The 24,162-nt window shown below is 36.7% G+C and overlaps 1 protein-coding gene across 1 annotated transcript in view; it reads left to right on the top strand.

Annotated features, from left to right (window-relative positions):
* LOC141336911 (centlein-like) overlaps window positions 1-22,720 on the top strand; it is a 43,783-nt gene extending 21,063 nt beyond the window's left edge. The window contains exons 9-10 of the mRNA XM_073842631.1: window positions 22,502-22,594; window positions 22,715-22,720. Of these exons, the coding sequence (XP_073698732.1) occupies window positions 22,502-22,594; window positions 22,715-22,720 (99 nt within the window). The remainder of the gene's footprint in view (window positions 1-22,501; window positions 22,595-22,714) is intronic.
* The last annotated feature ends 1,442 nt before the right edge of the window (window positions 22,721-24,162 follow it).

Genomic DNA, 24,162 nt, shown 5'->3' on the forward strand with positions numbered 1-24,162 from the left:
CTAGAGCACTTTCATCAGGTTTCTCAGTGGGTGCTTCACTGAGTGGGGAGAACCTGTTTGATGTTCTGATCGGAACGGAAGAGCGGTGTTTTGACCCGCGACTATGCCGCCTCACAGTCACCCAATTGCCCTGCTGCATGGGCGTTGTTACCGGAACCGAACAATGTACAGGGCTTTCTGAGCTAGTCACATCCAAAACCGTATCTAAGGCCCTCACATTCTTACTATCCTCCATTAAAGTTTGGATGCGTGACTCTAGTTCTGAAATCTTCTCTGTCAGCCTGACTATATTCCTGCATTTATCACATGTATAAGGCTCACTGCTGACAGAGATAGATAAGCTATACATGTGGCAAGCAGTGCAGACTACAATTGTAGGAGAAGAAGCCATTACTCACCGTGATTGTAGAATGATTTCAACTTACCAATGTTGTTAGAGTTCCTGAAGAACAGATCAGGGGGAGAAAAAACGGAACGGAACCGGCTAAAAGAGTACTAACGATATTAAACACGAGAAAAAATAAATAAAAACGTGAATGGAACGCAGATGGCAAGTTAACCGGCCAGCGCAATGCTAAAAATAGTAAACAAGAGTTAAAAGCGTGAATGGAGTGCGAGCGGCAAATTAACCTGCTATGGAATGCTAACGTGCTGCACTCGTGATTATAGAGTAAGGCGAACAATCAAATTAGTCAGATTAGTTTGATGGATAAGACCAGAAATTAAATTAAGCTATATCTATCAATTTAAAACGGCAGAATTAACAATAAGATAGAGAATCCAGTAGAAAATCCAGTAGAAAAACGAAGCTGCAGAGAGCTAACGTTACAAACAAACAGACCACACTGCAGCGAGGCAAACAGGAAGCAGGGAAACAGCGAAACAGCGACACCCACAGGACAGGAACTAATAAAGGATTAGTTAATTTCCAGAACAAAAATTTACAGATAATTGTGTCATCTAAGACAGGGGTTTTCAAACCTGTCCTGGAGCCTCCCCTGCCCTGCAAATTTTGTATGTCTCCCTTATTAGGCACACCCAATTCAGGTCTTGCAGTCTCTACTAATGAGCTGATGATTTGAATCAGGTGTATTAGATGAGAGAGACAAGGGCTGTATCCGAAATCGCCCCCTATACCCTATTCACTATTCCCTACATTAGTCCACTCGTACAGTTCACTTGAAGGAGTGAATGAAAACGAGTGAGTGAATTCGGACACTAAGTGCACCGGAAGGACTGCCACTTTTGCATAGTATTGCTAACTGTTTAACAATAATTTAAAACAGTTCTAGTAGTAAGATTAAAGGATTTATCTTGAACTATGTCAGGGAATTTGTGTATAAACACTGGTTAAACAATTTAATAATCAATTTACAACGAATTTGTACCTGTGTTGTATGCTGTATTACGCAGTGGACCAGCGCGTTGTAAAATGAACAGATGGATGATGATTCAGCTGCGGGCGCCATCGTCTGGCGAGACGCGGGATTCAGTCAGCGTGCGACTCTCACAGTGCATTATGGGTTATCTCTAGCTGTTGAGCGCGTTGAGCGTACATCAGTTGTACACTCGTTTTTGCGGTGCATTGTGGGATTGAATGAGTGCACTCGGGAATGTCCACTATGGTTTCGAACACCACTTAAAATGGCTGTCCCCTCAAATAGTGCCCTATTTGAGGGTATAGGGGGCGATTTCGGATACAGCCAAGCAAAATGTGCAGGGCAGGGGAGGCTCCAGGACAGGTTTGAAAACCCCTGATCTAAGATATTCATATCTTTCTTTCTTCAGTCGTAAATAAATAGTTTTTTTGCTGAAAAAAAAAAAAAAAAACATTTCATATGCTTTTTAACCTCAACCTCATTTGTGGTTAAAAAGTGAATAAATTGTAATTTTTTTTTTTTTTAAATAACCAATCGTTTCGCTAGATAAGACCCTTCTTCCTTGGCTGGGATCATTTAGAGCTTTTTGAAGCCTTTTTAAATTGCATTTTGAAAATTCAAACTCGCGGCCACCATAGAAGTCCACTAAATCGAGAAAATTCCTGAAATGTTTTCTTCAAAAAACATAATTTTATTATGACTGAAGAAAAAAAGACATGGGGGTGAGTAAATTATCTGTAAATTCGTGTTCTGCAAGTGAACTTATCCCTTAAATCCTTAGTAGAAAATGGCTTAATGTGGATGAAATTATGCAGTTTTGTAGCAGTCATGTAGATCGTTGCTAAAATTTCAGCTTGAGGAGTAGCAAATATTTCAGTTAGTAAGTATAACTCTGCAAGATTTCCTCAGTAGGTAGGTCTCAAATCTGTGGTGTTGTATGCGTTGCCAGATATGTGTTTTGTGTGTTTGTACACGTGAGCATCACAGTAAGGCGGCAAATCACATGATTTTGGGTATGCACAATAATCCGTGCATGCTTTATGCAGACTTCCAATGTATTGCTTTGAATATGAATTTGTGTTTACCGAACACATGTAGCGGCTGCCTTGCTGTTTTGTTTCTTAACAGTTTTACCTACAGACATCAAAGTGATCTGATCAGTTATCCCAAGGTGTAACACAGTCAAGAGGGCTTTCCGTTCCCCGCTATAATTGCACTGACTGGGATGTGTATTCTAGTGTAATCTGAAATTCTGTATCAGCTTCTTCCTGAACACCTGTTAAATTCTAATGCACTGGTTGTTAGAGCTTTATTTTAATTTTAAATGTTAGGAATGATCAAAGTGCTGATCAGCAGAGGGAGCTGAGCGAGACCAGACTCTCATTTGAATAAGGGAGGAGTGATGGAGCAAGGAAAGTCCAAGAGGAACAAAAAAGAAGCCTATTGTGTGGCTAGTTGGGACTAAAGAAGAGCACAAAGGCCAGTGCAGGCCAGAATCATGTTCTTCTGTGGTTAGAAAGATGGATGTGGCCTGTCCCATATAAATAATCCAAGTTTTGCTTCAGTGGGATTAAGCAAAGTACATTCATTTTTACATTTTATTACATTTAAATCAAAGAAAGTCCACAACATTTTTTTTTCAATATATAATATAATATAATATAATATGTTCTTAGTTTTTAATTACGAATTAATTCATTTTGGTTACAATATTTTTGATAGTCCAGACATTGTACTAACTACTAAGTAACTTTACAAGTACATGTTAACTAACTCTGATTACATTGATTCATTTAGCAGATGCTTTCATCCAAAGTGACTTAAAAATGAGGAATACAACAAGCGATTCATCATTAAGAGGCAAATAACACGAGTGCTCGTAACACAAAGTTTTGAACATTGTTTGGAATAGTACAATGTAGAACAAAGAAGGATTAAGGGAAAATGAAAGTATAGAAAGAGACCATTAAGAGACATGAAACTAACATACATATGTACGAAAGTAAGTAGAGAAGAAATAAGACGTGTCATTGTATAAATACCTCCTGTAGAATTCATGCAAAATGGTCAAAAAAATTGTTGATCGTATCTCTTAGCTTTAATCATCAATTTAGGCTTTTTTCCTTGACAAAATTATTTAGAAAACTAGATAGACCAAGGGCCATATTTAAACTTCTCATTTTATGATCTATTGGTTTGTGATCTGAGCTTTGACTGGCCACTGTGTGGCTTTTCTGTATATTTCAAGTCATTGTTCTTTGGAAATAAATCCCAGTGATCCTACCGATTGCACTATTTTCCCTCAGGATTTTTCTTTGCTTTGCTACATCTATATTTCCTTTTATCTTTCCTTTTCTTCCGGCTGTCTGGCTGTGCGGTGACGTGACCCAGGTTGTCACTATGCTGTCTGTGTCATTCTCTGATCTAAATCAAGCTTTAAACCTTGTAGGTTCCTCTTTTATAGTCAAAAGCCATTGAAAACCAAATCTAGAATTGGCCTCCTGAGGATTACACAGGAAGTGTTGCATCTTGCAGTCTATTAGCAACGCATTTAACACTCTATGTGGCAGATCGGTGGCGGCGAGAAGGTTTATTGCAGCTTTTGTTCAATTGTCTATGCACTTTAGCTATTATACTGAGTGACAAAGTTTTATTATGAACACTGTCAAAAAGAACTGTTTGAACCACATTGCTGCTCACATCTCAGGGTGAGTGTTTGTTGCTCCTCTAGGATCTACATCTGGCAAATTGATTTTGTGGTGTGGATTGATTGGACATGCAGATTTTTATTAACCTGTTTCAAGTGAATTTATTGATTAATCCCAGAATTAATTAATGCTGCCATTTTGTTTTTTTCTGTGTTTAGCCAGATTTTTATAGACAGCCAAAGACATTTAGGGGCCACTTAATCAGCTTTATCACCTATAGAAGTATTTATTTAATAGGTGGAATGTTATGAATTTAATTCAACTTTGAGATTGCGAGAAACCTCCCAAGTGATGAAATTTCAATGTCTTTCTCCCCATTTCTCCCTATTCCAGAGCCCAGACGCTCCTCTCAACATCTGCCTCTGCGTGTTATTAGTGTTAGTGAAAGCCGAGCTGTCAGATGTATAATTGAAGTGTCCGCTCCCTGCACACACGGCTTGTTATGTGGGGTCATGTTTAGATGAGTAGATGTGTTTCTTTTGATCACTATCTGACGCTCAAACCCTGAGCTTCCAGCATACTGAGAGGCTACCGATGTGTTTGGCTTAAAATCTTTAGGAGGCAGTGCTTCCATCACTGTGGGCTGCCTCACCAGTTTGTTTCACTCAACTTGTTTAGATAACATTAGTCCAATGATGTCTCATCAGGCCTATTGTACTTCCACAGCAAGTGCTTCCCAAACTTTTCAGAGGCCACCCTTTGTGTCTTTAGCAATTGTTCAGGACCTCCAACTCCACATTGAAACAATACAAAGCTAGTTAAAATAGTCAGACTTGTCATTTTGACAGCCTGTGAGAGTCAGTGGATAATTTACTTCAGATCTTGAAAATAACTGCGAACTCTATGTAAACAAACAAGTGTATTCCATGACAAAGACTGTATCAGTCATTGAGAATGAAAATTTTATTTTATTTATTTTAAAGTTTAAGCTAAAGCAAGACAAAGTAAAAACAAATAATTGCATTGTGAAATAAAATTACGCTATGACAGTTGCAAAAGTCACAATAATGAGAAATATATACTGTATATGAACTGAGTTTGTGGGTACACTCCCGTTCAAAAGTTTGGGATTTTAAATGTTTCTTATGCTCATCAAGACAGGGTTTATTTGATCCAAAATACAAAAAAAAGTTTTATTGTAAAATAATATTACGATGTAAAATAAAGTTTTTCTTTTTTAATATACATTAAAATCTAATTTAAGCATCATTACTCCACTATTCAGTGTCACACAATCCTTCAGAGATCATTCTAATATGCTGATTTATTGTCAATGTTAAAAACAATTGTGCTGCTTAATATTTTGTTGGAACCTGCCATTTATTTCAGGATTCTTTGATTAATAAGTTAAAAATAACAGCATTTATTTATTTAAAATATATACAATATACGCTTCCTTTCAAAAGTTAGGGATCAGCACATTTTTATTCTTTCTTTTTTTTTGAAAGAAATTCATACTTTTATTCAGCAAGGATGTATTAAATTGATAAAAAGTGATAGCAAAGATTTATATTTTGAATAAATGCTGTTCTTTTTAACTTTTTAATCATCAAGGAATTCTGAAAAAAAGTATCACAGGTTCCAAAAAAATATTTGGCAGCACAACTGTTGCTTACATAGACAATTCTAATAATAAATTAACATATTAGAATGATTTCTGAAGGATCATGTGATACTGAAGACTGGAGTAATGGCTGATGAAAATCCAGCTTTGCGTCACAGGAATACATTTTATTTTAAAGTAAATTAAAATAGAAACCATTATTTTATACTGTAATAACATTTGCAATATTTCTTTTTAATCAATTTTTTTTAATCAAATAAATGCAACCTTGATGAACATACGAGACCTCTTTAAAAACATTACAAGTCTTACTGATCCCAAACTGTATGTCAAAAGCAAAATTAACCATAATTTCTGGCAAAGCTGCTGTCTACATGTAAAAAAATTGTAGAAACATTTTATTAGCCAGTGAAACTCAAGTATCACACACACAAAAAAAAGTAAAAATAGTTAGGGAATACATTTTCATTTACATTTAGACATTTAGCAGATGCTTTTATCCAAAGCGACTTACAAAAGAGGACAATGGAAGCAATCAAATTACCAAAATAGCAATAACAGTGCTTAATAACATTACAAGGCTCAGTTAGCCTAACACAGTTTTTTTTTTTAAATAAATTATATAGTAAATAAAATAAACAGAGAATAAAAAAGAAAAAGCAAGCCAGTTAGATGCCTTTTTTTTTGCTTTTTGTTAATTGTAAAAAAATAAAGAGGAAAACAAGTGTATGTATATATATATATATATATATATACACACACACACACACACACACACACACACACACACACACACACACACACACACACACACACACACACACACACACACACACACACACACGTCACAAGTGTTGCTAGTACTGTCCAAAAATAACTTTTAGTTGTATACAGAAATTAATCATGGCTAGTGTATGGTCATTTCTTCAAAACATTATGAAATCCTGTAATGTATTTAAAACAGCTGTATTAGCAAGAACGCCATCAAATGAATCCAGCCACTGGCTGTCCTAAAACATTTTGTTGGATGCTGGTGAGTTTATTTTGAATGTTTTCTACTGTAATGATATGACCTCTTGTGCTCAAGTGCTTTCATCAGATGAGCAGCGTGTGTACTGAGACTCATTAATAAACCCCAGCCATGTGTTAAAGGCCCAACCGGTCACTTATTCACTCACATACAGTCCCCGTCCATCTGCAGGGGCTCAGATCAGCAGTTAAAAACACAGGCCTGCTCGCACACGACCCTGACCCGAGAGTCACTCATGTCTGTGTTCTCACAAACACGCAGCCATGCAGAGACGCCTCTGTGTTTATAGGGAACACTTCGCTATCGCACACACACACACACACACACACACACACACACACACACACACACACACACACACATTACAGCAGCTCTGGCCCAGAGCAAAGCCCTCGTCTACTGGCTTCATACAGTCAGGGGCCTGATTATAGCTGTTTCGTAATTAACAGTGATCAGATTTGTTTTGTGGCAGAAATGGTACATGTGTAGAACAGTCTAATTCAGATGCAGCTCGCAGCTTTGCCAGCAGACGGGTCACGGGCCTCGGGGAGAGCAATCACGAGCCCCTCCATATGTTCCCTCTGCTTCTACACTGAGACCACCAGTGCCAGCAAAACTCCCAGAACAACCTAATCGTGTTCTGTAATTACAGCACGCTGTTTTTTTTCCCCTCTCTTTCTTTCTCTCTCACTTGCTCTCTTTCTCTTGCACACACACTCACACTCTTTCACACTCTCTCTTTTTCTCACCCTTTTATTCTCCTTCTTCACCCCTCATCTTCCCTGCTGGCTAGAAATGAGGGGAAAAGACTCAAACACTCCCTCATCAGATCATTTGTAAATTGCTTTACGCGGCTGATGCCGAACTCTGTTGGTTTTCGACTGCTTGAAATTATAAATAATTGTAACAGATGCGCCAATGTGGCTGGCCTCCAACAAATGAGGCCCCAGATAATTTGGCCGACCCTTTTGGCAGGCCAATTTAATAAAATGTGAACAAAATCTACCTGCTAATAATTTATCATCCCCTCTCCCAATTGGTTAAACTTAATTACCCTGGCAGTTAACAAGGTCACGCCCAGATGCCAAGCCCGGCTGTAGTTTTGATAATGCAATCAGGAACCCGAAGGTGATGACAGCGCTGTTGTTTTTTCATTATCTTGCTCTCAGAGAAAACACAGGTGCCAAAGCCTACTTGTCTGCTGGCGGTAATTACCAGTCATCACAGCCTTCAAACTTGGTGCTGCAAACATGTCAGAAAGACGGCTGAACTTTACACACTTCCTTAGAGTTGTCTCTCTGCGAAGAAAGGGAAAGATTATGTAACATCTGTTTTCATCCGGTCCAAAAAGAAAGCATTGGATCTTGTATTTACTGGATACGGGCTTGCAATAGATTCACATTCACTTGTCATATTATTTTGCCAGGAGTTGAATTGGTAATGTTGTAATGTCTCTTTCACGGCTGTGAAACAAATCCACCAGTGTGCAGGCAGTGCAGCACATGAACTGCTGCCATCAGTCCAGTAACAACCCTCTACTTTGCAAGCCAATGACTCGCATATGCGGCTAAATTTTGTGGTAGGCGACTAAATAATGTGTGTTGTTAGCCACTGGCTAATAAATTTAGATTTAACACACCAGTGATTGGGTTAGGTGCTAAGAATAAGTTTAGAACAGATACATTTTCACTGCATCTTGTCTTGTGTTGTGTTGTGTGATCGCATCAGTTTGCATACACACTAGAGTCTGTGTAAGACTGTGTAAGCTCGTACAGAACATATTTTTATAGGCCAACCCTAAAGTTAGCATAAATCTGTTTCAACAAAAAAAACTTCTTCAATTTATTTTTCCATTGACTTTTGGATTATTGCAGAAAATAAGCTCTATGTTTGATTTTTACATTTTTGATTCTTTGGGATAATCTTCAGTGTCAAGCATTTTAGCAATCAGAAGTGAAAACCTACATGTAGGTTATAAACAAAGTAGGCTACATCACAGTTGCATAACTTAAATGTCACCACCACCAAGCTCCAACAACTCAGTCTTTTCAAGAGCATGATTATAGTGTTTAAATGTATTGTCCATTTACAGCACATTGTTCCCAATGATATCAATGAATTAACAGTATTTCCTGATACACTGTAACTCATGCCTTTACTCATGGTCACTTAACTATGAGCGCTCTGCTTGTTACTCTCACATGCACATGATGAGCACCTTTCATGTCCACCTTTTCAGCAAATGAGTTTGACTGCATGCAAGCAGTCTGACTTATATATTCATAAGCCTTGTCTGTCAGAACTTAGGTTTTATATTATTAGTAGTATTAGTATTATCTTAGTTATTAATATTATTATTCTTTTTTACAGAAATATTCAATTACCACTAATGTCACCACCAACAACCTGTATGTTCTGTTTAATATAACAAATAAGTTCTCATTTCTAAAGTTCTGTCATTTAAAAAAAAATCCTTTATAAATAAAAAGGTTAATGACTGATATGTCAATGCTGAAATGCTTTCAAATATTTAAAATATTAAAAGATGACAAAGCTGTGTCATTTTGTGAAGGGATTGCTGATTGTGGGAAATGGTGCATGATTCTTGCTCCCCAATGCATTAAAATGCTTTATATCATGCACTTCAAAAGAATGAATAGGCATTATGTTTAATGCACCTTGCCCTGTCAGGTGCTTTGACAGGTACACCACCAATCAAACGTTTGGTACAAATGTTACAAAGGCTGCGTTTATTTGATCCAAAATCCAGTAAAAACAGTAATATTGTGAAATATTTAAAAAAAAAAATTTCAGTGTCTCGTGATCGTTCAGAAATCATTCCAATATGCTTATTTGTAGTAGCCTATTATTAATGATACCAGTTGATACCAATAATGCTGCTGATGTCTCTATTACTTTTTTTTTAAGTGGTCCTTGCCACAGTAAAGCATACCCAAAGCATAATGCTGCCACCACCCTGATTCCCTGTGTTCTGGGGAACATATTTTTTCAATACAGTAACCTTATGAGTTCAATTCCTGCTCCTTCGCCAGACATAGGTAGTCAAAATAAGACTGCTCAATTTGATCAAATAATGTTGTGATTATATAACAATAAGAATAATTGTATTAACAAACAAATTAATAATTATTATTAATAATAATAATAATAATAATTAGTTTTCTATTATTATTATTAAATATTACACAAAATAAGAAATGCTATTTTAAAATAAATTTTACTACTCTAAAATAAAACTTATTTTTTTTTTATGTTAAACTTTTAAGCTTTTATTTTGTTGACAACAGGCAGTTTCTAAGTGCTTCTCATTACAAGTTTGAGACAATGGTTAGCGCACATTGCATTCCTAAATGAACATTACAAGTGACCCAAACTCTAAGCAGATGCAGAGATGAATGTGTGTAGAGCAGAATTTATGGCCCCAAGACACCAAAAACCCGGACCATGAGCATTTGTAAAAAAAAAAATATAGTGCTTAAATCTGAAACATGCAACACAGATCCAGTAAATCCAGTAAAAACAGTAATATTGTGAAATATTTTTCAATTTTTTTTCAGTGTCTCGTGATCGTTCAGAAATCATTCCAATATGCTTATTTGTAGTAGCCTATTATTAATGATACCAGTTGATACCAATAATGCTGCTGATGTCTCTATTAAATGCATTTCCCCCTCAATTTTAGCCATTACGTATAGCCATTTAAGATTACAGTATATTTGAAATATAATATGCCATTATTTTTCACATTTAATAGGCTCTAAAAAATATAACAACTTTGAATTGAAGTGAACTTAAAAACAATCTTCAAATGAACTGTGTTGCAGCTAAAGGGGGACCAACACAATATTAGGAAGGTGGTCATAATGTTATGATTGGTATATATATTCACCTTTTTCCTGATGCCAAAAGAAAATGAGCTTGGCTTAAAGTGCTTACATTTCACTTAATGTAAAAGGTGGATTTGTGTGTGTGTGTGTGTGTGTGTGTGTGTGTGTGTGTGTACATATATAAAATGCATACTATAAGTGCTAATCTGCCACTGAATACTTGAGACCATTTAGGCAGCAGTTTGTGTGAGTTTATCAGCTCTTTTGAGAGTTTTACTCAATCTCTTGGCAAAATTACTATAACTCCATTATGTAGAGTCAGTTCGTATGTATTGGTTTGTACTCCAAATGGGACTCTAGGATGTTTACCTTTTAGTATATGCCACTCTAGTGTTGCCTTTGCAGTGTGTTTTGGGTCTTTGCCTTGATGGAAGATTAATTGTCCCAGTGCTCCTGCTGATTGCATCTTAATTAACGCCTAAGTTTTTCTGTAGTTAGTGCTGTCTTTTTTTTTAAGTGGTCCTTGCCACAGTAAAGCATACCCAAAGCATAATGCTGCCACCACCCTGATTCCCTGTGTTCTGGGGAACATATTTTTTCAATACAGTAACCTTATGAGTTCAATTCCTGCTCCTTCGCCAGACATAGGTAGTCAAAATAAGACTGCCCAATTTGATCAAATAATGTTGTGATTATATAACAATAAGAATAATTGTATTAACAAACAAATTAATAATTATTAATAATAATAATAATAATAATAATAATAATAATAATTAGGGGTGGGAGAAAAAATCGATTCTCCGAAGCATCGCGATTCTATCTTCAACGATTCTGAATCGATTCCTAATATTTCAGAATCGATTCTGAGCTTGTTTATTCCCCGCATATGGCACGTGTGCGCGCTAGAGATGCGGCAGGATTCATTGCACAGAATTTGCACTGTAGACTCGTGCGCACTGCTTGACAGTGTGTGCTTCCACCCGCCGTGTTTGCGATATGCGTTCATTTCTGCCGTCTGGAATGCAGTACTATTAGATGCACGAAACTCGTGCACTGACAGACTCACGTGCGCTTTGGGTTTGTTCGTCCTAAAGCTCGATTGCGGATGCGGTTAAATGCACTTGCATTTTCAATAGTTTTAAACTAAACTGTACATACAGTCAGTTATGTTTTGAGAGCAGGACAAAACATCTGATATATCGAAATAGATCTGTGTATGGCATTCCGTCCATATAAACTGCTAATGCTCCGCTATCCAGGCTGTCAGAGAGAATGCGTTCACGTGTTAAATAATATAAACATGCTTATAAGTTGATCCCTTATTTGAGATTTAATCTTCCGGGCAAACAGATTCTCCGCATCTTTCTCGACTCCTCAGAATTCTCAGCCTGATTGCCAAAAATCATATTGTGTTTGATGCACAACTTACTCGACTAAAAAAAAAAAAAAAAAAAAACCACATCCTAGCTGTATATTTTCATAATTTCTCCCAAAATAAAAAAGACAAATAGCCTATATAAAATGTATATATTTTTTTTATATAATAAACAGGAAAAAGAGGAAATATTAAAATATGATTTCGTCTCTGATTTTATTGGTTTCTAAATAATCTAAAGATATTATTATTTTTGGTATTACTGGTGGTTTTAGCACTCAGCATACCTGGTAAAAAAAAAAAAAAAGTCACCACTAGGCACTGTTGTGCATTAGTTTGAATGCAGCCTGGTAAAGCTGCCTGTCTATGATATCAGTAATAATAAAACGGCAGTAATGCTGAGGAAAAAAAGAAAAACTATTGTCTGTAAACTTTCGGATACCTAAAGAACACTTATTTTAAATAAGTAATTATTTTAAAAAGTACCTTGCTTATATAATTTTGAAAATAAAGTAAAATTGGCACAAAATAAATTTGATATAAAACGTATATGAAAATGTAGCCATGTGCAGTACTATTGAAAACTGAGAATGTGAGCATTGTGATATTTAGTTGATAATGAAAACAGATTGACACCTACTTTTACAGAGATTCCAACTATAAACAAAAAGCATAGAAACTGCAATTTTACATGTTTTTTAAATTGTAAAGTTGTATTTGCACAGCAGAAGAATTAATTGGGGGAAAAAATTTAGGTCAAGAATCGTTTTGGAATCGGATCGTGACTCCCAGAATCGGAATCGGATCGGATCGTGAAGTGCCTGAAGATTCCCACCCCTAATAATAATAATAATAATAATAATAATTAGTTTTCTATTATTATTATTAAATATTACACAAAATAAGAAATGCTATTTTAAAATAAATTTTACTACTCTAAAATAAAACTTAATTTTTTTATGTTAAACTTTTAAGCTTTTATTTTGTTGACAACAGGCAGTTTCTAAGTGCTTCTCATTACAAGTTTGAGACAATGGTTAGCACACATTGCATTCCTAAATGAACATTACAAGTGACCCAAACTCTAAGCAGATGCAGAGATGAATGTGTGTAGAGCAGAATTTATGGCCCCAAGACACCAAAAACCTGGACCATGAGCATTTGTAAAAAAAAAAAATACAGTGCTTAAATCTGAAACATGCAACACATGTATTGTTTATTTAAAGCGCAACCTTTGCCATTTTTATTCAATAAAGTTTAAGCAAAAAGGCCATTTTAAGTAGTATTTGTGTCTTGAGGTGCCCCTTTAACACCTAAAAATGTTACTTGGTAGACAGTTTGTGCCTAAACTTATTTTACAGTGTGCTGTAGAGCGATATAGCTTTATATTAAAAAGCTGACCCTGTAAAACATCATCTTCCACCCCTTAAGAGTATTTTCCAGGCTTTTTGCCATCTTAATGGAAGTGTAAGTGTACAGAACACGGCCTTCCAGACAGTTTTTTTTTTTTTTTTTTTTTTTAAGTAACGTTTATCATGTGATAGTGTGTTTCTCCATCCCGAGGATTCATGCATGACAGGAACCTAGACACACAGAAATTCTTATCAATGTGAGCATAATAAGTTATATCATTACACTGAATATTTTTTGGAAGATAAAGTAGCACCATGCATTGGTTATGAGGACACAAACACAAGCGTACGTGTACGGACATATTTTAGCTGTAGGCAGATATTTCTATGATATGAGTTTGGTTGTGCAGCTGACACCGAGTCTTTCACTTTGTACAGTTAACATTGAAATACTTATCCTCATACTTAACCTATCCTCATACTTATCATTATAATGCTGATAGATTTTTTTCACTCTCCGTTTAACATGATTATGTCAGGGCATGTCCTCTGGAAAGTGCTTAAAGAAATACTTTACTTAAAAATAACCAAACCTTGAGTGTCTTCTATGAAGCATGAAAGCTCCAGTCCTCATTCATTGCAATGCAATGGAAAAGAGTTATCAGTACATTCTACAAAAATGTCTCTTTGTTGTTTTTTTTCACAGAAGAAAAACGTAGCACTGTTTGGAACAACATCATGTAGAGTAAATGATGATGATGTGTGTTTAACTATATCATCTATATGCATTGATGCAAACCTGTCATCTTTTGTTAAAATCTCTGTTTCAAATCCAGAATAGGTCATTTATATGATTCGTGTAGATCCAATGGGTTTTTTAAATTTGGGAGAGGGGTTTTCAATGTTTCATAGCAGCTCTGTTCTAATTAGATGTTGCTTATAACATACATTTGAAAACATGATGTGCCAAATTCTATAATGAGAATTTGTAATGAGTATAGTTTATAAATCTGCAGTCAGTGAAAGAGAAGCTTAAAGGTTTTCCTGATGTTCTATCCACCTGTTATATGTACAAAACAGATAATTTTGCTGCTTGATATTGCAAATTGGTGTGTCTCACCATATTATTTTAATGTGTTATCTTAATTATAAACACACTGGTTTGTAGTGCTAACAGTTTTACCATTTATTGCATGTTGTTATTCATCTCCTTCATAATAGCTAATAGGCTTACTTCCACGTTGAAGAAGTGGATAAAATAAAATAAAATTATTACTGAATATTTTTTTATATATATTTTACAGTATAAAAGTATTCATACTATAGTATTGTCATTCATGTTTTAATTTATTAAATCATTACAACAACATCAATAATAATTTAGCACAAACATAACTATGTGAATGTAGTCTGAGCAGTGATGGGAATAACGCTGTTTATTTACTAACGGCATTTCTTTTTTCAGTAACGAGTAATCAAACAAATTACTGTTTCCCCATTACAACGGCGTTACCGTTACTGACAATAAAAATGTGGCGTTACTATAATTTTTGCGTTAAGTTCTTCTTCTTCTAAGGTACATTCTGGCTTATTCCTCTCAGCGCATTTTCTTCCTGAAACGAAAAGTAGCCGAAATTAACATAATGAATGTTCACGTTTGTTTACGGAGTTAATGTTGGCGTTCACCTACATGTTCATGCTTTACGTGGATGTGTAAAAAATGAAAAGCAGAGCCGCTCGTTGGTGTGATTACATTTGAGATGAGTTTAAACTGGAAAAAACGGAGCTTGAGTTGGTATGATACGGATTACTTTATCAGAGAATATTTGTTTTTGATGCAACTTACTTCATTTAAAAGTAGACATTTCAAGCTTTCTATACATACAGGTGCATCTCAAATTAGAATGTCGTAGAAATTTATTTCAGTCATTCAACTCAAATTGTGAAACTCACATTTAACAAAAACGCACCAATTCACTATCTCAACAAATTAGAATACTTCATAAGACCAATAAAAAAACATTTTTTGTGAATTTTTTGCCTTCTGGAAAGTATGTTCATTTACTGTACAGTCGTGGCCAAAAGTTTTGAGAATGACACAAATATTAGTTTTCACAAAGTTTGCTACTAAACTGCTTTTAGATCTTTGTTTCAGTTGTTTCTGTGATGTACTGAAATATAATTACAAGCACTTCATACGTTTCAAAGGCTTTTATTGACAATTACATGACATTTATGCAAAGAGTCAGTATTTGCAGTATTGGCCCTTCTTTTTCAGGACCTCTGCAATTCGACTGGGCATGCTCTCAATCAACTTCTGGGCCAAATCCTGACTGATAGCAACCCATTCTTTCATAATCACTTCTTGGAGCTTGTCAGAATTAGTGGGTTTTTGTTTGTCCACCCGCCTCTTGAGGATTGACCAAGTTCTCAATGGGATTAAGATCTGGGGAGTTTCCAGGCCATGGACCCAAAATTTCAACGTTCTGGTCCCCGAACCACTTAGTTATCACTTTTGCCTTATGGCACGGTGCTCCATCGTGCTGGAAAATGCATTGTTCTTCACCAAACTGTTGTTGGATTGTTGGAAGAAGTTGCTGTTGGAGGGTGTTTTGGTACCATTCTTTATTCATGGCTGTGTTTTTGGGCAAAATTGTGAGTGAGCCCACTCCCTTGGATGAGAAGCAACCCCACACATGAATGGTCTCAGGATGCTTTACTCAGGGATGTGATTTTTCCGGATTAATCCGGAATTCCGGATTTTTCGACCTGAAAATGTGACCTATGTCACGTATTTGCGACCGTTCGCAAATGGCGGATGGCGAAGTATGATTCCGGACCGCAAGATGCATCCATGCGGACCGTGAAAGCTTTTGACATAATAATAATAATAATAAAATAAAAAAAAATGCCAAACGCTATTTCTAATAAATACATTTATATTAAGCACACTAGGGTCAGCATTTGGGTGCAATCTTCCGTGCAGTGAGGAGAGCAGAGATCGGCAGACAGATGTAGCTTTCAGTGAGTGAAAAACGTTGATGGAAAATGCATTATTTTGGGGTTACGTCGCAAAATATTGTAAATATATCTTTTTATACTGTATTTTTATACATATTTATATTTTAAACCACGACGGTGAGCCAATGGATATCACACAAGCAACGTGAAAACTGCATATATTAAAGTGAAAGTAAAAACAGCGCTTTCAGCATCTAATGTGCACATTCTCTAAGAGACAATGATAGACGAATATACTTCATATGCTGATATTAATTTACTTCCCTAATATTTCTCTTCTGCAAAATAAAAAGAAACGTATTTTGTGTAGGCTAAGGGTTTTTGAAAGTCAGTTCTTGAAATGAAGCTCTTCATTTTTATTGATGACTGTAGTGTTATTAGGGGTTAAGAAAGACTTAATTATTTCAGGTGGTCTTAAATGTGGGGACTAAAAGGCAAGAATTGCGATGGAACTTTATAAGGTTATTCATTGAATAAATATGAGCGCTGCGCGTTTCAAAGTCAGCTGCGGCGCTGTTTTGTGTACCATTCTGATAGCGCCTCCTGCTGGAAGAGAATGATCTGACATTTTTAATCAGCTCGTACTTCTACTGTTGTCAAAAAGACCAATGTAAACAAATCAGTCCATGGTTTTAAGCACCAAACACATAGAGTTGTAAATGTTATCTGATGGATCGTCAAGATCATGTGTTAAAGAAATTTAAACAATTAAGGCAATAAAATATATGTTAATTAATATAATACTTGATTGACAATAATTGTTTACATGCAATCCTTAGCCAATCACATGCCTGTTTACTGTTGGCATGACACAGGACTGATGGTAGTGCTCACCTTTTCTTCTCCAGACAAGCCTTTTTCCAGATGCCCCAAACAATCGGAAAGAGGCTTCATCGGAGAATATGACTTTGCCCCAGTCCTCAGCAGTCCATTCGCCATACTTTTTGCAGAAGATCAATCTGTCCCTGATGTTTTTTTGTTTTTTTTGGAGAGAAGTGGCTTCTTTGCTGCCCTTCTTGACACCAGGCCATCTTCCAAAAGTCTTCGCCTCACTGTGCGTGCAGATGCGTTCACACCTGCCTGCTGCCATTCCTGAGCAAGCTCTGCACTGGTGGCACTACGATCCTGCAGCTGAATCCTCTTTAGGAGACAATCCTGGCGCTTGCTGGACTTTCTTGGACGCCCTGAAGCCTTCTTAACAAGAATTGAACCTCTTTCCTTGAAGTTCTTGATGATCCTATAAATTGTTGATTTAGGTGCAATCTTAGTAGCCACAATATCCTTGCCTGTGAAGCCATTTTTATGCAACGCAATGATGGCTGCACGCGTTTTGCATGCTTTGCAGGTCACCATGGTTAACAATGGAAGAACAATGATTTCAAGCATCACGCTCCTTTTAACATGTCAAGTCTGCCATTCTAACCCAAACAGCCTGACATTATGATCTCCAGCCTTATGCTCGTCAACATTTTCACCTGAGTTAACAAGACGATTACTGAAATGATCTCAGCAGGTCCTTTAATGACAGCAATGAAATTCTCAAAACTTTTGGCCACGACTGTATATGCACTCAGTACTTGGTAGGGGCTCCTTTTGCTTTACTTACTGCCTCAATTCGGCGTGGCATGGAGGTGATCAGTCTGTGGCACTGCTGAGGTGGTATGGAAGCCCAGGTTTTCTTTGACAGTGGCCTTAAGCTCATCTGCATTTTTGGTCTCTTGTTTCTCGTTTTCCACTTGACAATACCCCATAGATTCTGTATGGGGTTCAGGTCTGGTGAGTTTGCTGGCCAGTCAAGCACACCAACACCATGGTCATTTAACCAACTTTTGGTGCTTTTGGCAGTGTGGGCAGGTGCCAAATCCTGCTGGAAAATGAAATCAGCATCTTTAAAAAGCTGGTCAGCAGAGGGAAGCATGAACTGTTCTACAATTTCTTGGTAAACAGGTGCAGTGACTGTGGTTTTCCAACCAGTGGACCAACACCAGCAGATGACATTACACCCTAAATCATCACAGACTGTGGAAACTTAAAGCAATCTGGGCTATGAGCTTCTCCACCCTTCCTCCAGACTCTAGGACCTTGGTTTCCAAATGAAATACAAAACTTGCTCTCATCTGAAAAGATGACTTTGGACCACTGGGCAACAGTACATTTCTTCTCCTTAGCCCAGGTAAGACGCCTCTGACATTGTCTGTGGTTCAGGAGTGGCTTAACGAGAGGAATACAACAACTGTAGCCAAATTCCTTGACACGTCTGTGTGTGGTGGCTCTTGATGCCTTGACCCCAGCCTCAGTCCATTCCTTGTGAAGTTCACCCAAATTCTTGAATCGATTTAGCTTGACAAGCCTCTTAAGGGCTTCTCTTGGTTGGTTGTGCATCTTTTTCTTCCACACTTTTTCCTTCCACTCTTTCTGTTAACATGCTTGGATACAGCACTCTGTGAACAGCCAGCTTCTTTGGCAATGAATGTGTGCATTGAATTTATTTAATATATGAGAATTTGAGTTGAATTACTGTAATAAATTAACTTTTCCACAACATTCTAATTTATTGAGATGCACCTGTATATTTCTCATGTCTGTGAGTCACGTATTCAAGGAGATTCAGGTTGTTTTATTTACGTTTCTGTGACGAGAGGTGACAGAGACCGAGGCAGCAGAGAGCGCACCCTGTTTATTTTAATTATTTTACAAAAGCACATTGTTTTCTTGTTATTATGACTATACGCAAATAAAAGTAGACCCTTTGCCATTTCAAAATATCTTCCAAAATCTTTTTGCAGTCATCAAGAAAAAATGAGACAGACCACACTGGTGCAGTCTTTGACTCCAGAGGGTTTAACAGTGTTGCCGCGGAATGTTTTTCATGTCCGCAGTAGGGCTGGGCGGTATACCTTTTCATACCGAATACCGGTGTTTTTTTGTTTTTTTTAATGATATTTATTTTTCATATACCCCAATACCAGTGAGTGTGTGCGTACAAAACACATCTGCGGTGTGGACGTATTTCAGTATATCTGAAAAAGACCCAGGGTTCATGAGTTCGCCCTTACATCTAATCTGCTTGAGCGAGTATTAAGCATATTTTGGCGTGCTGTCCTGGGGAAGGGTTCCGGGCCGGAATACAGGCCGGAACCAGAGAACTCCCCCTGCTAGTGTAGGATCGAAACAGATTAGAAGTGGGGAGTAGGGGTGGAGGAGGGATGCCAAGAAACTATCGCTGGATGGAGGTAAGACGGCTGGTAATATATAGAGGATGCGCTGATTGAATGATTGGTTAAACAGGTTGCACCTGTGCCGAATGGGTTGATTATCTGATCGTGCTCCTCCTGAACCTTGTTTAATCAAACATCATTTAGCGATTTGCAAAACTTGTAATGCCGAAATTTCAAGAGGGGGTCTGCAGTCGTGCGCGCAGTGATGAGAGCAGAGACCGGCGCATTGCGCACAGACAGATGTAGCTTTCAGTTACGTCGCAATATTTTAAAGATATGTCTTTTCTATATACTGTATTTGTATAAATATTTATGTTTTAAACCATGGAGGTCAGCCAATGGATATCACACATGCAATGTGAAAACTGCGCAATATGTTAAAGTGAAAGTAAAAACTGACTTTCAGCATCTGATGTGCATTCTTTCAGAGACAATGAGATGATTATACTTCATATGCTGATATTAATTTAGTCCCTTAATATTTTTCTTGTGCCCCGAACATGGTGGGAAAAAAATAAAAAGAAACGTATTTTGTGTAAGGTTTGTTTTTGAAAGTCTAAAATAAAGCTCTTAATTTTCATTGATGACTGCAGTGTTATTAGGAAGTTATGAAAGTCATAATTATGATTTCAGGTGGTCTTAAATGTGGGGACTGAAAGACAAGAATTGCGATGAAACTTCAAAAGGCTATCCATTGAATAAATATGAGCGCTGCACGTTTCAAAATCATTTGTTGCGCTGCTTTGTATACTACCATTCTGACAGCGCCTCCTGCTGGAAGAGAAACACATAGAGTTGTAAATGTGAACTCATGGATCCACAAGATAATGTGTTATAAAAAATTAAACAATTTAAACAAAGGCAGTAAAATATATGTATATGTTATTTAAGTAATATAATACTTGATTGATAATAATTGTTTAAATTTATATAATTGATTTATTCTTTGAAACTTTAATATTAATTTATGCAATTGCAATGCCTTGATTCTAGTAAGATTTAGTACACAGTCATAGCCATAAATGCAATGGTACTAATAATTGGCATAATTCTTTCGGTTTCGGCTACATCATATGTAAATGTGGTCAGGCTAAAGTTGTAGCTGCAGGAGGCAACACAAGCAATTTGTTCCACCATCCTCCGCCACAAACATGTCCTGGAATATGAAGAATGCACAATAAAGTGTTGTGTATTTTGACTGCAAGTCATGAATTCTGATTTCTTCACCTCATTACAATTATGAGTGCCACTGTCACTTCTTTGTGAACAGCAGCATTTTGTGAGACCAATCAAACCTGGGTTAATACTAGTCCAGTAATTATTCTCTAATTTATTAGGAAATGTGGTTAACACCTAGTCATGCATGAAAAAAAATAAAATAAAATACTGTCATATACCGTGATACTGTATAATTTTGAAAAAATACCGTGATATAAATTTTTGGTCATACCGCCCAGCTCTAGTCCGCAGGTTGAAGCAACACCATTAATGTAATATTTAGCCCCTAGAAGGTTTCTCTCACATTGTCCCACAGCAGCATTAGAATAGTGTAGATTAGTGTGCAATGTTTTATTTATTGAACATATATTGAGGTCATCTAAGTTATTTGACATATTTGAACATTAAAAAAGTAACACAGTAGTTACTTTCCCTGGTAATTATTTACTTTTATAATGATATAACTCAGTTATTATATGTAAGATGAAACTAGTAACTATAACTTATTACTTTTTTAAAGTAATGTGCCCAACACTGGGTCTGAGATAACTGAAGTGGAGAATTGTCCTCATGCTAAAGTCAACTTAAATCCACATTTTTAAGCTGATTTTCTAAAAATGTTCCTCCAGTGGCCACCTCTTTGTCAGCTTTTTCACCTTTGATGAGTTTGCATCCCTGCATGCGCATGAGTCTGTGCAGAAAGGGTAAGGCTTTCCTTGCCACTAGTTTCACGACTGCTGGAACCGTTTCTTTGTTCTTTATATTCAGGTATTGATTGCTTCTCCTTTGTAAGCTTTAATTTCACTCTTTTGCTAATCCTTGCAGAGTTGAGGTCTTTGATGATGAGGACACCACTGTTCCTGTGTATGCTGAGAATGTTAAATCTGGTTTTGGGACATGTGTCAGAGGAAAGTTCAGCTATGCTGTTAATGACTTGACTTCAAGACATCAATAGGTAGATCCTTTTGGACTAAGAGCTCCAAGCAAGTGACTCTAGTTAGTTGTACTCAACGGCAGCCTAGTCAAGAGCTAATCAGCTTTTAAAGGATCTCTTCAGTCCTCTGAAGCATTAGTGTTTTTTTTCCTAGATTAAGAGTTTTTGATCTGGTCCCTGAAGATCTCCTTCTCTCGAAACTGTAGTGGTGCGTCTGCCATTTTGTAGTTTCACTCTTTCATAGTTGATCCGCCATCTGGCCTTCCTTCACTGCCCTGACCAGATTTCCCATTCCAGTCGCACACTGCTCTCCACTGGTTTTAGGTACTTCAGAGAGAGCCCACTTCACTCTCTCTCTCTCTCTCTCTCTCTCTCTCTCTCTCTCTCTCTCTCTCTCTCTCTCTCTCTCTCGCTCTCATTCCCTCTTTTTTCTTTCTCCCTAAAGTCTGCTTCTGTTGTCCTATCAAGTGTAACTCTGGGCCCTGATAGAGCAATTAAAGGCGCCTCCCTCCCCACCTTTGGTAATGAGGCCTGGCGCGTTTCTCACTCTATAACCCTTTAGTCTCCCCTAATGGGACATCATTATTGTCAAAGAAACAATGTAAATGGAAATGAACATGCTCATTAGGTCCCTGCACAGAGAACCCTTCAGCAGCATGCCGTGCGCGCTCCTCCTCGTGATTCAGCCTGTGTCCCTTGTTAGATTTCGGAGAGTGTGCAGGCTGATGTTTGTGTGTTCGTTCGTGAAGGGCTATTGCTCATCTTTGGCTTTTGATAATTAACAACTTGCCTATTGTGTTGATGAAAAGGGGTTTTCTATTGTTTTATCGATTTCTTTTTGTCTTCGGCAGGGCTCCAGGTCTCTGTCTCCAGGTGGCGGCAGTGATGGAGCAGACAGTCAGGAGCAAAGGATTCAGCAGCTGCAGGAATTACTTGCGCTTAAGGTGAACACTAAATACTTGCTTTATTCTGTCACTGTGATTCTCTTATCTTCTTGTTGGAGACCTCTTAGGAGATTTATGTCCTTATTTGAACGTTTTGGCGACATTCTCCTGTCTCCTTAGAAATAGAACACAGAAGGTGTGCAATGTGTCATACAATAAAAATGAATTGTCGTTAACAAAAATGTAAAAAACATTACTAAATTAAATTGTTAAAAATATTTAAAAAGTTACATATATATTTAAAAAATAAAAAACTTTTTTTGGCACTGAATTAAAAATAAATACCTTGTGTAACTGAAAAAAAATATCTACAAATTATTACAAATTTCATCACTCTTTCAAAAAAAATTGTAAACATTGTAACACTATGTGACTATACGCATGACTATATTTTAGATACTGGAAAGGGATAGTTCACCCAAAAAATGAAAACTCTGTCTTTAATTACTCACCCTCATACTGTTCCAACCCATAAGACCTTAGTTCATTATCAGAACATAAATTAAGTTACTTTTGTTGAAATCTGAGAGCTTTCTGACCCTGCATAGATGCATTGTGGTACTGTTGTGAATGCGTGTCAAAGAAGAAATTGTTCAATTAAGTCATTAGTTTTGTTTTCTTTGTGCAAAAAAGGTATTCTCGTAGCTGTATGAAATAAAAGTTGAACCACTGATGTCACATGGACTATTTTAACAATGTCCTTACTACATTTCTTTGCCTTGAACGTAGACATGCACCGATCGACTGGCCAGGGACCGGAAGTAGCCAGTTTTCCGCATGATCGAGCCAGTCCGTTTTAACGTTACAGTTACGGCGACTGAAAATGTATTTATGTCATGCCAGATAAGGCTTGTGCAGCCTAAATGAGTATGTGAGAGAAACTTGTGCAGAAATAATGCACAACAAATGAGCGCAACAGCACTCACAGAAGTTATAGATGCATACTGCGATAGTAGCCTATCATTTATGTACGTTATGTATGTTTTTCTGAATTATCAACACGACTGCAATGTGACACTGATTTTATATAATAGTAGTTCTATAAACAAGAAGTTTAAATTAAGTGACTTACATTTTAGACACAGTATTGACTGTTTTTACTCAATTTCACTGACGAAAATACTTGCAATCAAAGCCACAGCAGAATTGTTGTGATTCTCCGAGCAACACATTGGTGTTTCGTTACTGAATGAATCCACGTTTTTGAACAAATCGAGTGAGTCAATAATTCAGTAACACTTTCATAAAGACAGTTGCTTGCCTCATTTCTGAATGAATCAACCGTTTGAACGAATCTGGTCAGTGAAGGATTAAATGACTCACATATTCAAACAGTCATTTGCCGCCCCCTATTGGTGGCTTGGTTTCATATTGAAAAGTATCAAAGCATTTTCCACAGCATTTCTAATTTGTATGTTTAAAAATATTTAAAACATTCATCTTATAAATTTATTTTGCAATTTTGAAAATCTACAGTTTCTTATTATTTTAACTTAATTTTATTTTTATTTTATTTTAAGTTAATTGACAATGTCAATGTGAAAGTTTGATGTGAAAGATGTGAAAGA

The sequence above is a fragment of the Garra rufa genome, chromosome 6, assembly GCF_049309525.1.
Source record: "Garra rufa chromosome 6, GarRuf1.0, whole genome shotgun sequence".
NCBI classification, from domain to species: Eukaryota; Metazoa; Chordata; class Actinopteri; order Cypriniformes; family Cyprinidae; genus Garra; species Garra rufa.